The 16,228-nt window shown below is 37.5% G+C and overlaps 1 protein-coding gene across 1 annotated transcript in view; it reads left to right on the top strand.

The window, feature by feature from the left end:
* The first annotated feature begins 9,454 nt into the window (after positions 1 to 9,454).
* LOC114152235 (corticotropin-releasing factor receptor 1-like) overlaps positions 9,455 to 16,228 on the top strand; it is an 81,354-nt gene continuing 74,580 nt past the window's right edge. The window contains exon 1 of the mRNA XM_028030059.1: positions 9,455 to 10,797. Within this exon, the coding sequence (XP_027885860.1) occupies positions 10,768 to 10,797 (30 nt within the window). The 5' untranslated portion in view covers positions 9,455 to 10,767. The remainder of the gene's footprint in view (positions 10,798 to 16,228) is intronic.

The raw sequence follows: 16,228 nt of genomic DNA on the forward strand, positions 1-16,228 counted from the left end.
GGTTACAGCAAGCATGAGGGAGAAGTCGTGAAAGATGCACAGATTTTTATTTTGGTTTCCACATTTCCACCTTGTTCAATATATTCTGTTTCAAGTATTTAAATACATTTGTAGTCTGAAATAAATGCACCTTATATCAACTTATAGTCAGTGCTGTGGCTGAATCATTTGACATTAAAGTGATACTTTACAGGTCTATCTTAGATGCAAGTGGCAGTGGTTCATTGACCCTTCCTCTGATGTCTGCTGTAAATTTGCTGTTTCATCGCTTCCAGTGTTAAACAGTGATTCCCTGTGACATTCAGCTGAACGTTGTGCTTTGTTCAAATAAGCAAATTTTATGTCATAAAAACAGGCTAATTAGGACCATAACTATACTGACATTTAGGTTCTCTGCGCGTGTTAAATCGATGTTTACGGAGTAGTCTTCCATCTATTTGTCTCTGCTATTATTTGATTACAGTGTCAAATTCTGTGATCGTTTAGAGAAATTTACTCATGTGAAATTCAATTGTGGTCATAGACGATAAATTAAAGCATATTTTTTGAAAGGGATGATTGATTCAGCGTTGTTATGCAGACTTTGGACAGATTTATTGATCTGCCCAGACACAAAAATTACTGGCAAAGTGATGGATGGTTGATTCAATGGAGCAGATAATCAAAAGGCAAATGTTAAGGGACTCCAACCTGCAACATTATAATGTCCAATTATTAAAGGCTTTGTCACAGTACGTAGCACAGAGACACACTTCGGGTGTCCAGATATATTAGGGACACTGTGGCGTCAATTCACCAGGGGCTTGGTATCTCGGTATGTGCTTATTTATTCATTTACATATGTCTATATTGCCGTATTAAAGAATAAAGATAGATTTAATGCAGCTGTTTATTCAATTTCAACAATCCTGTGATATAAAAGAATTATAATTACAAAGCTTTGGGAAACTGTGTAAAAGCTTTTTAATATAAAATCCTTTTAATTTAAGTAAATCATTTAATTTAAGTAAATATCAATCTTTTCTACCTCTATTACACTTTGTTTCTAAAAGTTTGCAGCCATTTTAAAAATATTGCTAACTTGTGTGTCGTTATGAACAATACTGTTGATTATGAAATATAGCTGATTAATAATATGTACTTGTATGGAGAAATACCAAAATGTGTTATCAAGACATTTAGAGCAATTAACCCTAATACGTGGATCCACTGCAAAGCCTGCAAAATCAGGATGCCTTGAAAAAAGAAATTCTGAATATATCTTTAGTGCCTGTTAAGGTTGTAAAATTGACCTTTTTTAGCTTTGCGTCATGTTATAACGTTTTTCCCTCATCAAAAATGTACGTGGAGTGCCTAGATTCTTTCAAGCATGCATACAAACTGCCCTTTAATCACTTTATAAGAACTCAAATGTGTTCAATCTGTGCTTTTTCAAAATTGTATTTGATCTTTTAGTAGTTGTTCTTCACTCTTTGTCACGCTGTTGGTTGCGTCACCTCCGGCACGCCGTCCATTTATGGTTACATGGGCAGTTTCAACACAATGACAACTATCAAGAGTGCAGAGGCTGCAATTTTCATACAGGTTACTATCATCTTACACAACCACTACTACTGCCTCTGTAATGTCAGGAGTGTTAAATGATGTCAGTGAAATGTGGAACAAAATGCATTTTTCCCTGACGAAATTGTCAGGACGTAATCCCCAGAATGTATCGGAAATGAAATGCAGTCTCCGATGGAGAACTGTTTTATTTCTAATCAAGCGATGATAATCCAGAGCTCTATTACAGTGCCTCTCCTTCACAGTGGAGATGGAGGTCTGACAGGCTGTAAATGTCATGGCTCCTGGATGAGAAATGCTAACAAGGCTACTTTATCACTGTAAAAAAAAAAAATCAGGATGGTTTCAGTGACGCCACGTGCGTCCTACAAAGGTTATTGGTGCTTGTGAGCACAAAGGCCGCCTTTGTTAGGTGACCTTATTAACATTCACAGAGGTGTGTCACAATTGGAGGGTGCTACTACATCCATCCCTGTCAGAAAATCGATACACCATCTTCCGAAGGCTCTGCCGATAACTCATCCTGGCTTTGTCACAAGCCGAGTTCAAGGACTGGCTCTTGAAGTTGTTTACTTCATAAAATATGTCTGAATGTGGGGGTCTGAAGTTTCCTGTCTCATTAGGAAACTTGCTCACGACGAATATAATGTGTGCTGTTCTCACTCTGAACGGTATGCAGGGCTATCTTTGATTCCTCGTCGCGAAACCCCGCAGATTGTTTGAGTGTGTTTTACACCGCTTTGTGTTTGTTATTGTTGGAAGAGCTCCTGAAGTGTCGCTCTCAATGTGCCAGTAAAACACAGCGCACAGATGTGGCAAAAACTCAAAACAAGAAACAGCATGGTCGAACAAGCCCACAGACGCACAGCAACTCCTCAAATGAGGAACCGATGCCTTTTTCTAGGTCACCGTCTGAGTGACTTGACAAGTTTCCCTCTCTCTGAGAGCTTTTGAAGTTTCTGCTGTGACTGCATGAATGGAATTGGGATTTACTGACAAATGGGGTGCTCACAGAATCCAACCAAATTATTCAAACTAAAGGTCCAGGACCTCATTTGCTTTGATGCTTTCAACTCACATATTCACAAATTGAGCTTTTGAACATCTTTGTCACTTTACATAATGGAAATCAGCAGATGTAAAGTCGTTCGCAAATTATGTCTTTTCTCTGCTTGATTCAGAATCATGAAAACGTTTGTTATTAGGCTTGGTTTTTGGTCTAATCAGAATTAATGAGAGAGGATGACGGTGGATCGACATGCTGAGAATCTTCTGGGAGCTTCTATGATCGTAATGGGGTTTTGTCTTTTTAGATGACCTGGCAAACTTAGTAGCCACAATAGGAAAGATTAGAGTAGAAGCTCAGCTATGGGGAGGACCATGCAGATTATAGTTTCTGATGATGTTAAATATAATTAAAATTGGACTACATTAATTTGGCTGACTGCTAAATTGCTTTGGAAACACTATATGGGATGAGGATTCTTCCTTATGTTCAGATATTTAGTTTATTCTTCAAATGCTTGTAAAAAAAGCACAGTGCCTTACAGCCTAATTTAGTAACCTTTTTGTTGGTGGGTATATTTGCATTATTTGCTTTACTGACTGGTTAGAACGGTAGCTGATGAAGCAAATGTGATATCTTCCTCTTCCCAAGCCTCTTATTAGCTCAGTTGGGAGCGATGGAGCTTGCTCAGACTTTACGTTTTGGGTCTAACATTTGCTACCACTTAAGTTTTGAATAGTTTGATCAAATTATGATCCCATCTGTCAGTTTAATTGATATTCTAGTTTAAACAATAGCTTATTTTTCAAAGTCATTGCCTTAGGTGAAGTCTCGCTTACACAAGCTCGCCATAATATCGCAGGTTCCTAAAGAAAACCTTCAGACAGATAAACCGAACCACAAGGCCTGTGATGCATTAAAGCTTTCAGCCTTTTCACGGTGGCTTCAAACATTTGCGTTATTCTTTATTTAATCCAACATAAAAGCAAAACAACAAAGTTTGTAGAGTCAAGTTTTTTGTCAAGGTTTTATTTTGCAGGAACTTAAAATTATATTTTAAAGCAAACGCTGCCTTGTGAAATCTGCATATTTCCAGACTGTTGTGTTAATCGTGAATCAAGTGTAACAACTAAGTAATTAAGCATTGCATTAGCATGCATCAGTCCAATTAAAATCATTGTTACATGGAAACCATACGCAGATTGTTTATGATGGTGTAACCTGGTGAGAATTAAGATTTCTAATAAAATAAAAGAGCACACCAAAGATAAGTGGATGGAAAAGATAGTAGCAGTTCAGATTCAGAATGAAAGTTTAAATCTGATTTACATGGAAATATTAAATATTTGCTACATTTAGTCAAGAATATTAAGTTCTGCTCTAAGGTTTAGTTGCTAAAAGTGGATCTGGAATTAAGCTGCATTCTGTATATAGTTTGTATATGGTTTTAAGCTGAAAATCCTGTTATAAATTCACTTACAAAATAAATGCATTTTGTGTTGCTTGTTTCAGTTGTAGATGAAACTATAAACTGACAACTATCAAGTTGCACAGCCAACCAGCAACAAGGAAAATAAATGCCTCTCCTGTATTAGCTGCTTTTCACAGTTCAGAAAGATAGTATTTTGACTCAAATTATTTGGCTTATATCGCTACAATAAGCCTAAATGTTTACTATTGTCCAGTTTACTATTGTCCTCCATATAAACAAGTATATCTGTACATCTTGGGTTTTTTTTTACTCACTACAGCGTGTCTGAGAGAGGGGTATGTGGTTTTCAACTGCATCAGCTCTAAAGTATTTTGGTCGTTTTCTGCATTTCTTAAAGATTAGTTCATTGATTTATCTTTTGTGGTCATAGTTCTACTGAGAACATGATCTCATGCTCTCAGCAAAATTTGCATGATACAAACCGAGTTATTTTACTGTTGTGCTACCTTTTCCTTCTTTAAACTACAAAATGTAATCTCAAAGTGGCTACTTTCAGGATACTCAGACTTCTACTAACACACAGAAAGTACCTGAAAAAACAAAAAAAGATCCAAGCTGTGTGATTTTGGATCTTGACAAAAGCTGCAACAAAGCTTCAGCTGATTGATGGTTCAGTCGCCTCCCAGCTGGAGCTCCCATAATACCGATTCAGAGTTGTGCAGATGCAGACATAAATGTCTCATTATTACCTTGATTGTTATCGTACCGCTCCATCCTTATTTCTGGTGTCACTCATTAGATTTTTATTCAAGTGTACATTTTAGGAGTCAATTGGATATCTGAGCTCTGAATCACTGGGAGCTCTTTAAAAGCTTTGAATCTTTTTTGTAAAAATGAAAGCCAGTTGTTCTAAATGCATCACAGCTGGTGTGAACACATTCAAGTAAGAGAACAAGTGAGGGACGATTACTGGTACATCGTGAGCTACTTTGAAGGTGCAGAAGGAACTTTGGTGCCATTAAAAAGATGAGGAAAGACTTTTTTATTTTATATATAAATATATATACTTTTAAGTTATGTTTAGTGGTTGTAAAGAAAAAAATTGTCTCTGTCTGGTGCATAAAAGTAACCAAGAGGTTACAAATACAGACTACAAATTTGAAAAGTGTGATTGAATGTGCAGGTATTTGGTAATATGAAAAAAAAAAAAAATCTTAAGTATGTTTCTAAGGATGGGATGACCAAGACCTGGAGTGCAGTTTCAGCGAACATTTTATTGGTTAATCTGTAAAATCCAGCAGAGACGGGTTGCTTTACAGTGTAGTGGGATTAGCAATGCTCTTCAAATGAATCCAGTCTGAAAAATGTAGCTAATTAGCACAGCTGTGCAGGCTAACTTCAGCACTGATGTTCTATCATGAGTATCATGATGCTCAGTTTGGCCCAGTCAGTGCAGCAAAGTCCTGGGTTCAAATCCCGTTGTGTTTTTCCTTCACACTTCATTTAAAACTACAGTAAACTATGAACAGCCAAAAACATGCATACAGTAACACAGGTTCACACATAAAGTGTCGCAATCTGTTGGACTTTAAGCCACCCTTTTTCCTTCCACTCAACTTTCTATTAATATACTTGGGTAGAGCACTATGAAGTGCCAGCTTCTTTAACAAAGACCTCTTGCAGCTTTTCCCCCTGGTGGATGGTGTCAAGAACTGTTTGCTGGACAAAGGTCAAGTTCACATGGGAATTCATCTTAAAGTTTCAGGATCTTTACAATCTACCTCGTTTAAACAACAAATGCAATCTGATGATCCCTCACTCTGGCACAGTATACTGTGAAAGAATGGACGTTCTGAACACGGGACTAAAACGGCAAGTTAACTCTGTTGCTTTCAAAAGGAGAACGGGTTCTTGAAAATATATATATACATTTTTAAATAACCAAGAACCCTTAGACTCTAGATAACAAAGCCAAGCTGAACTTGAAAACTCAGACTGACTGAGGCAATATTCAGTTTAATCTGAAATGTATAAATTTTCTATAAAGTCAAACGAAAAGAATCAAATCCTCATTTTATTAAAAGCCTCTCTACAGATTTGTTATCTGCAACAAGAGTATTATTTTCATCCTCATATTCATTAATCAGTCACTACATTCCCTCTCACCACTTTATCTTCAGTCACCAGGTTTGTCTTTGCATCCCTGAAAGCTCTAGGAGAGACGAGCGTTCATCTGGACCTTCACAGGGGCCGATCACATGTCGATTACATAAACGCGATATGGCGGGGCAAGCGGCGCCTGCTTTCTCATCCCCCGTGATTGAAGATAAATTGTGTTTCAGATTAGACCAGGAAGAGGAGGAGAACTCCTCCAGCTGCAGGAAAAGGAGATTAAAAAAATGTCTTACACAACCATCTTGAGTTAATCCAGGCGGCCGCTCAGAAAATCCACAGTACGACCGAAGCGAATGGCTCTGATAGAGCGAGCCGGACACCTGTCAGGTTGGGGGGGATACTTTTCAGCACCTCCGAAGGAGGTCTCATAGACAGGTGTGAATATCGTAGGAACACTGTCCTACAATGAACAGGCTCGTACTAATAAGTGGAAACAGTATCCTAAGCATAAAACCCAGTTTGCTATGGGTTCCCTGTAGCTTCTCCTGACACTTTATGAGATGGCACACTCAGGGGAAGAAACTGTCACCTTGAATTAAAGCTGCTTTTTAATAATGCCCCTATGCACGTCACTGTGTCTAAAGAAAGCTGTGTGTACAAAGCGTTTGTGGGCTCAAAACCTCAGTGGTGCAAGCATTAGCATCAGTGGCGTGTGACTGTCACATCTTAGCCTTTAAGATGGAAACTTAAAGGCTAAGATTTAAGTAAATTCTTGGGAATTTGTGGATGTTTAGATCTTTTTTGTAGGGTTATCATCTTCATCAGTTTATAATTTTACATGCAGATGGAAATAAGTCAACTGGCCTAACTGACAGTGTATAATTTTGACTTGTCATTACAAAGTTTATATTTTTCACATCTGTGTGATCTCTGAGATCAGTGTTTTTCAGGAAAACACTGATTGGAAGACACTCTTTAGATTGTGAGTGTAATCATCACCTATGAAGTCGCTGCACATTGTGGATGGAGAATAAATTTAATCTTATTCATCAGAAGGATTCTCCGAGGCAGAGAAACCTATCACTGTTACAATAAAAGGCTTCATGTAATATTTATAAATGCTATTAATATTTATGGCATAAAAAGGAGCGGGTGTTGAAATGAGAATATGGAGAAAATGATCAAAACTTGCTTTATTTTAATCTTCTTCAGCTTTTATTTTTCGATTTTACAACCTGTGCCTGTTCTGTTCTGTTTCAAATACATTCTATAATTTTAATAGAAGACGTGTTGCTGGACATATTTTTTTCTTGTCATTATGTGGTTATTTGAAGTATGATCAGATATTTTATGGCACTTTATATTGTTTACAAGAATTATCCTGTTCCCAGATTGCTCAGATGTTCCTAACTAACTCACTACTAACCAGGATTTCCACATCTGGCACAAATCCTAAAAAGTTCATAAAGATGTAAGAGATCTAATTAGTCATATCTCAGATTGTAATTTTCTATATCTTATGTGCAAGAGGACATACAAATTACATTTTATTACATTCCTTCTTGAAGCTGCCATAAAATGAACCAGTTTTGGAATGTAAAAGTGTTTGACGCTGCATCTTATCTTTCTGTGTTAACACCAAGTGCTGGATTTAGAAGAAAGTAGGCCACCGAGCTAGAGACAGTTTTGGTTTCCAACCCACACAGGTTTCCTTAACACATCCAATTTACCATGAATTAATAGTGAAATAAGAATCAACTTTAAATTATCTCGGCATTCTCCACGTGAAAATAATGTACTGCTGAAATTAGAAATATCTTACAAAAATCACCGAAAATGTTAGACTACATCACACCTGTACAGTGCTGACAATACATCATTCTTCTGTATATGTTTTTTTTTATTGGCACACATGAACGTTTTAGATCATTGCTCAGAATAGAACCTATTTGACAACATGAATGAAAAATGTCTGAAAAGGCAAACACTCTTTCCCGATCTAAAGACATTTAAGAACAGAGGCGAAACAGTCAGAGGGATATATTACTCAAGAAAGGATTGCATAGGGCTTTCTAAGGAAAATCCACAAATGGAGAAAATATGTGTGCCGAAATAACAGTGCCGAACCTTCCCAGAAATATCAGTAATTTTTTTTTGCCAAAAGTGATTTTTGGATACTTTATGACTTCATCTAGAACAGCATCTAAAGCACTGAAGTCCTCACATGAGTCAGTTAAGGTCAGTGTTCATAATTTAACACAAAGAATGAGAGACTGGGGGAAAATATAATTACCAAATAGAACATAAAGACCTGTTTTGTATATGATCCTGGAGGCTTTTGGAAAATATTCTGACAAAATAAAACTGGAATTCTTCAGTAGCTAGGTGCATGTCCTGTAATACCTGGTGTAAAACTAACAGTATTTTTTTAAGAGCATTATGGTGAGTCAAACAATGTGGTAGCATGATGATGTAGGGTTTCTTTGTTGCTTCAGGATCTGAACAATTTGCTGTAATTGACCATCAAGTCCACCTATGCAATGTTTAAACTAACAATAAGTAAACAAAAATTGAAGGCTTCAGAGTGGTCTAGTTAAAGTTTGGACATACATCTGACAGAAATGCTGTGGCATATGGTTAGATGGACCATTCATTTTTGAAAGCTCACCAACGAAGAAGATGTCCCCCACAGTGATGTGCTGCTGTTAGGGGTGGCACTTGGGGTATTAACTTTGGGTAAAAATTGCTCTTCACATAGACAGGTGGTTTTAGCTTTTATCTTTCATAAAATAAAATAATTTAAAAACTGCTATTTGTATTCACCAAAGTTATATTTGTCTGATATTAAAATCTGCTGGATGTAAAACTTCAAATGTGACAAAAAAGCACAAACAGAAGAAATACTTAAGTGGACCTTTCCACAGCACTTTGTGTGGTTATGCAATGCAGTAAAATATGCTTACAATAACAATGGAGAGCGTGGAGATTGTATGTTAAGCTTTCTGTTGTTACTTGAAACATGGACCAAGGGAGGGATCAAAGTTGGGGATACGCCATCATCATTTTTAACTGTGGTTCATTGGTTATACAAACAAAAATACAACAATTAAAAAGACTTCAACATTATGCTGCACCCAATTTATCAAAAATAACTATCCTGGGCCCCCATACTACTGTCCCTGTAAATCATTGCTGAAGTGTTGCCCAGTTAAACTCATGCATTCCATACTGTTTCTAATAGAAAAAATTATTTGTTAATGTTTGCAGACACTATTGTCTGCTCTTAAAGTAGTCTAAAAGCATCCAAAATATGCTAGAAATGCAGTTTTATCTGATTTACCACCTAGCCCTCATCTGAAAAAATTATTCTCCTGTACAGCAGAAGAAAATGACGTTTTGTGTCTCTGACAACTAGATTGTTAAACAAGCTAGTTGTGTACATCTATAAAAATTAGATTATTTTCTATTTTGTTATATTAAATAAAAAATGGCATTAAAGGTAACGCCCAGGGATTTTCCAACAAAAAAGTAATGCAACATAAGTTCAGCAGTTACAACTGTTACAGCGTTTCACTTCTGCTGCCCCCTACCGATCAGAACAACTTAATTCTTTATTTTTGTAGTGTAATCACCCTTGGATTAAAATTTACATAGACATTAATCATAGAAACCTGGCTGAGAGAAATACATTAATTTGATCTGCTTTCTATCTACACCGAACAGAGCAGATTTTACATTTATTTTGGGAAATATGTTGGACTTCATTTGTAAAGGTCCCTGGGGATGCTTCTTAAATGTACTGAAACTCCGGACCATCTGTTCGTCTGACCTCACAGCCAAATCTGTCATCTGGGCCGTGTTCATATAAACTATGCGACACAAGTTACATTTTTCTCTTTTAACCGGATCCTTATAGCAGGTGCGTCACTTTCCTTCAATTAAACTGGGGGTCATTTCTCCTCCAGAATCCGCTCAGACGATTTCAGTTTTTATTCCTCGCATCGGCGTCGGGGTTGCAGATGGATTAAAGATTAAGAGCAGCGGAGGAATCCAGCATTTCCTCTCGGGATAGAGACACTCCACACAAAGTGACACAACGTGGGCGGCGCGTCGAAGACCAGATCTGCAGGCACGGCGCAGCGGCTCCACGCAGGAGTCAGGAGCTGGGTGTGAAGCTGAGTGGACGTGACGGCGTGGTCCTTTCAATGTGTTGACCTGGGGAACAACACACGCGTGAAGGCTTAGAGTGGGGCTCGGGCTAAGGCTAAACTGCCCTCTGGAGCGCGTCTGACCAAATTGGACCTCACTTCATTAGGAAAGGGAACGATGCTGTTTTATCCATTTTTAATTTGAGCGTCTGAACTGTTCCACCTGACGTGCCGCAGATGATAAATTGGATGTAACCTCTGGCGAAAACATTTTGGAAACGTGATTTGCGTCTCTCTGCCTGCGCGTATTTTCTGGAGACATTTCCAGCGACGCGTCTTTGGCACAGCAATAAATCAAAGAAATGTGCTGCTGTGAATTTCTTTTGCCAAACTGAACTCAAAGGAGAGTGATCAAGAGCCAAGAGCTGGGGAAAGAGATTTTCTTAATGAAGTGACGAGAAGAAATTTATGGCCACATGAGAATTACGTGAAAAGGTCTGGAGATGCGGCGCAAATGCTTTTATCTGCTCCAGGTGAGTTTTGTATATTTAAAATTTGCGCTTCCACTTCATTTTCCTGCTTTGGATGTTTAATTAAAACTCGCCCCGTCTGTTGTTCTGATTAACAGCTGCTGAGTTTAATCACGATGCAAAAGGGATTGAAAGCTTCCACCAACATGACAGGGAAATGTCACCATAATGTCTAGGAAAATCCTGCACAGTTCCAGTTCTCTCAGATAAGGGTTTAAACTCGGACATTTCTGACAGAGAAATATACATGATAACATATATCATGTGTATCAACATGATATGTGCTGAACGAGGCACTATTTCCATTAAAGTGCTGATGCAAGAGTTTACCTGTAAACACTGAAACTTGAACTTGAATCTTCGGATCATAAGTCATCCCAAGTGGCGTGATTCTTATCTGTAACTGGAACTCATATGCTGATGCTGAGAAATCCGAAATTTGGCACCGCTTTGTTTAAACGAGCGAGTGCACTCTTTCGTGTTTCATTCAGATGTCTCTCCTCTCTGAAAGTGCGTCCTTGACTTATCTCAATATCGCCACATGTTTTTGCTCCTAAATGGAGCCTGCAGAGGTAGCGATGAGGACACGTGATGTGTTGACCTCATATAAGAGACATACTAATGATGTTGGGGACGCCTGAGGTGTTCGGGCTGGTTTTAGGAGGATGTGGGCCCCTGGGTAGAGGTTTTGCTGCTCTACCCACACAAGTTGAGCTTTGCAGAAGGATGCATTGAATAAAAGTCTGTTTACTTTGTAATTCAGTTTTTGTTTTTTAAAAAGTGAGATTCGGGAATCATAGATTCATTACTTGCAGTGAAATATTTGAAGCTTTTATATCTGTAATTGTGACGATCATGGCTTGCAGCTGTTCAGAAAACCAAACTTTAGTGTATCAGACATTCGGAGTATTACATAAAACCAATTTTGAAACTGATGTTTAGTTCTTGAATCTTATGTTATGGCCAAAACTTTTATGGAGACAGTCAATACCCTCAGACAGGGTAGGTGGGTAAATCATCAAAAGGTCACTGCAGAAGAAGCTGGTTGTTTCACAAAATACTGTATCCAAGTAAATTAATGGAAAGTTGAGTGGAAGCAAAGAAGATGTGGCAGAAAAACATACACAACAGGGGCTATCTCAGCCCTGAGAGGATTGTGAAGCAAATATGTGAAATATTGGTGAAGTCAGTGATTCAGAAGCTGCATATTGCTCTTTTTAGTACAGGAGCTAAAAGTGTCACATTTGTTATGTTAAGCCCTTCTTAAACTAAAGACAACACATTTTGCATTTCCTTTAGAAATTAAAGTCCTAGAGTCTAGAGGAGTATTCGAAGAGGGACAGAATGCTTTTTTTTAAGCTTACACAGTTGGGAAGGACAAGGGAGCTGTGTCACCTGCTACTGTTAATGCACCATTGTATTAAGCCCTAAATCAGTGCAGTTGTTTACCAGGAAATTTTAGAGCACTTATTTCTGCATGAAATGAGCAGATTTCATTTTCCAGCATGGCTAACAAAGGCACCAATACCTTCTTTAATGATCATGGTACTAGTGTGCTTGACTGGCATGTGTTGCATAGCAGAGAGTAAACCCCACAGAAAATCCAGAGTGTTGTCAAGAAGAAGATGGTAGACTCCAGAGCTGACAATGGAGACGACTTGAAGGCCATTCCCAAAGAGGCTTGAGCTTCCTCATTATTACTCAGTAGGGCCACAGTCTGATTGTCTCCGTGCCATGCTGCATTGATGCATTAATCCATGAAAAGTGAGGGCCAACCAAGTATTGGCTGCAAGAACTGTTTAGTTGGATAACATTAATTTGGCTTTTATGGTTTCTAACTGTGCAGTTGAAACCAGATATCTGCATACAACATAATGAACCTCCCTTTTTCGTAATGCCTGGCATTAAATCAAACAAACCTTTCCTGTTGATAAAACAACCTATATTTTCTAAAAGGCTGAATAATGAGAGAGGGAGATTTTAAAAAATATATTTTTCTGAACACAAAATGTTTTCATATATCTACTTAATTGTTGATAGATTTGTCATATAAACCGTATGACTTGGGTCAAAGGCTTTGGGAGTCCTTCCACAAGCTTCTCACAAAAGTTTGTTGAAACTTTGACCGCTTCTCCAGAAAGAATTGCATGTGGGCTGCTGTCACTTAACACATTTTTTATGAGACGGAGACCATGCACTTGTGATGACCAATCCAAAACAAGTTTGTGGTATTTAAGCCGCTTTATCATTAATTGGTAGCAAACTTTGGATCTTTGTGCATTTAAAAGATCCATTTGTATCCAAACCTTCCTGGCTGATGGTTTGAGATGTTTCTCTAGTAAAGTCCACCAGTCCCTCCTGCACCAAAAAGTTCACATAACCTAATCTTCTCACCCAGCTGGGAAGCTTCTACCTCTCCCGCAAACACAACTACAATCATTATGGACAAACACTTCAATTTTAGTTTCATCAGACCACAGGAGATTTCTCCAAAAATCAGGTCTTTGTTCCTGAGGACATTTGCAAACTGTAATCTGGCTTTTTATCTTACTCTTAGAGTAATGGCTTTTTCCTCTCTGAGTGACTTTCCAGGACTTTTTTCATTGTGGACAAAGACATTATCTTTTCAACTTCAGTCACTAGATCTCTAGATCTAGATTTCTAGATCTCTTGCATTTCACAACAAAACATGGCATCTGGAGGAGGCAGAACCCATCTCCGTACTGCAGGGTAACTTTTGTTAGACATTCCCATGCTGTTGAGTTGTGTATCACTTCCTTAAAATTGGTGCCGCCAATTACTTAAATTGTCTTTAGTTACCCTATATGAAGCTTTCAAAAGCCATCTGAATTATTTGTTGTGTAAAGTTATTAGTGATTTTAAACTTCCGACTTAGAAAATAAAATAAAAAAATTCTAACATTTTATATTTGATTCTAGCATTTTCCAAATGGAATAACAAAATCATTTTGGTAATGCCAATTCATTTAAAACAGAATATACAGTAAAAGATTAGGTTTGAGCTGCATAACCTACTTTTTGCAAAGCATCCATAAAAGCAATTCCTCCTAATCCTTAGGCATCTGAGCTACTGCCCAGGTAAGCCTGGTAAAAAAGTCTGATCCAGCTGAGGTGAATGTCTTCATGCACCTCCTCCTAATTGTGAGAGAGGAGCTGCTGCACTAAGAATAGTCAAGAATCTTCTGCACAATCCCTCCCCTGCTTTCTATTTGTGTCCCCTCTGTTATGATTTAAGACCCCTCTGTCACAGACAGACACACATATCACATGTCCGTAAAGGTCAGAAAGCAGCTAATCGCTTTAAATGAAGATGCGAAGCTTTCAGTGCAATTAAGAGATTCTGTGACAAACAGCAACTATGCATCCATACTTTTAAGAGAAGCTTACAAATATAGTTAAAACAATCTACAGAAAGGCTTAGTAGACATTTTTATTGCATTTTGTTACGCTAATAACACTTTAAAATTATAAATTTTTCGAGAGATCTTCATGATGTCCCTCTTTATAAGACAGGATATAATATGTCATGAGAGTTGCCACACCTATTGGTCTTCTTTGTACAGAAAGAAAAACAATCCATTTGAGTTTGATAATTTGAGACAAGTCACCTTGTAACCAGGGGCACTTGTATTGAGAACATTATGTTGACGTCACGCTGCATTGAATCCTGAGCAACTTGGGGTCATTGTTGTGTTTACATGGCTTGTTGTGAGGATTTGAAGCTTGCATATATTAAGACAGATTGCGGCAAAGGTACAGAGAGTGGGTCTTTCCATGTGAAGGGAAGTCTTTATATGAGCAAAAGAAGTGTGCCACAATCAATCAAAAAATCTACTTCATATTTTTGTTATTGTAAAGTACATAAAAAGATGGAGCTTCTTCATGCTTTTGCTTTTGGGTGCAGAATCGGAGTAAAAAACTAAACTCTATCTCAAATATATCCCACAGTGATATGTGTATAAAATAATCTTTCATTAGAGTAACATAATCTCATAGTGAGAAATGTGTATTGATTCAAAGTTTAATTTGAGAACATTTATTCAATGTGGAACGGAATCCAAGTTTGAGTAAAAATATCAGCAAACAAGGCTGGGTGAGGACTGAAGTTTATCTTGCCACAACACATAGTGAGGAGGACGGTAAAAAAAAAAAAAATATATATATATATATATATATCTCCAAGACTGCCTAAGAGAAAATAGCAGCATTGTTTTTTTTCATTTTCTGTCATATCCTAGTCTGTGCAGGTGAGGCCCATTGAGATATGAGGTTTCATTTTCAAGAGAGAGCTGATGAAATCATTCTACAATATAAAGTACCATTTGTTGCAAATAAGCTTCATTCAAATATTCCGCTCCATAATACATCAAATTCAGCAATTAAACTGGGTAGATGAAATCATTATTAAATTCAATTATTAAAAGTAATATCATTTTAAACCTGGTGCAATGCTGTTTAGCGGTAGGGAGTTTGAGCTACTGCAGGAAGATGAAAATATATTCAGGCTTTCGGCAAGTCTTTACCATGCTGAAAATCTTAGAAAGCACTGTGACATGAAAACATGAAACAAGTGATTGATGAGTATACCAGAACATTTTTTTTAGATTTTATCCTGTTTTTCTGAGCAAGACTAAACAGAGACAATATAACTTGCAGTTTGGAAATGATTGGCACAAAAAAAGATTACACAATAGACATTGTTCATCTTTTGTTTTGATTACAAATCCGACCATACACAATGCAATAGACGACAGAAAACAAAAATGGGTGGTAAAAACCAACAGTCATTTTGTTTACATTGCAAATACGCTGCTGAGTACTAAGTGAGTGAACATTATAAATGATTGGTATTGGGGGAAGGAGAAATAAAATAAGAGAAAGTTTCAAAGCCAAGTCGGGGATGTCCTACTCCATTCCTCGAGAGCTGCTAATTCTCCAGCACAGCTATTTTAAGCAAACAAATTACCTCCTTAGCATGTATTAAGTTCTACCCAGGGACGTGGCAGAGACCCATCATGTAATTCAAGTGTGTTGAAGCAGGGAAGCAACTTCAACATGCATGACAGCGCCCCTAGTGGCCACCACTACTGGTTTAAGTATTTTTGAAGCCACAAATATAATCAGTCACATCTCCCCAGACTAATATTTACAGTCCAGTTTATCACACTACAAAAAGGATTATTAACCTGCATTTTTTCCTGACGCATACCAAACCACCAGTTTAAAATAAGCAAATTTTTCTAGATCTGCTCTGAATGGCAATCAGCAGGTTAAAACCATTTTTTCCACTATTATTCAAATTGTTAAAACCTAACAAACTACCAGGTTTCTATAGAACCTTTTTCAGGGTTTAAACCACACAATGTATAATATACCTTATTTTGAATTAAATAAATATCAGGTTAAGGCCTGAA

Source organism: Xiphophorus couchianus, chromosome 10 (genome assembly GCF_001444195.1).
Source record: "Xiphophorus couchianus chromosome 10, X_couchianus-1.0, whole genome shotgun sequence".
Classification (NCBI taxonomy): domain Eukaryota; kingdom Metazoa; phylum Chordata; class Actinopteri; order Cyprinodontiformes; family Poeciliidae; genus Xiphophorus; species Xiphophorus couchianus.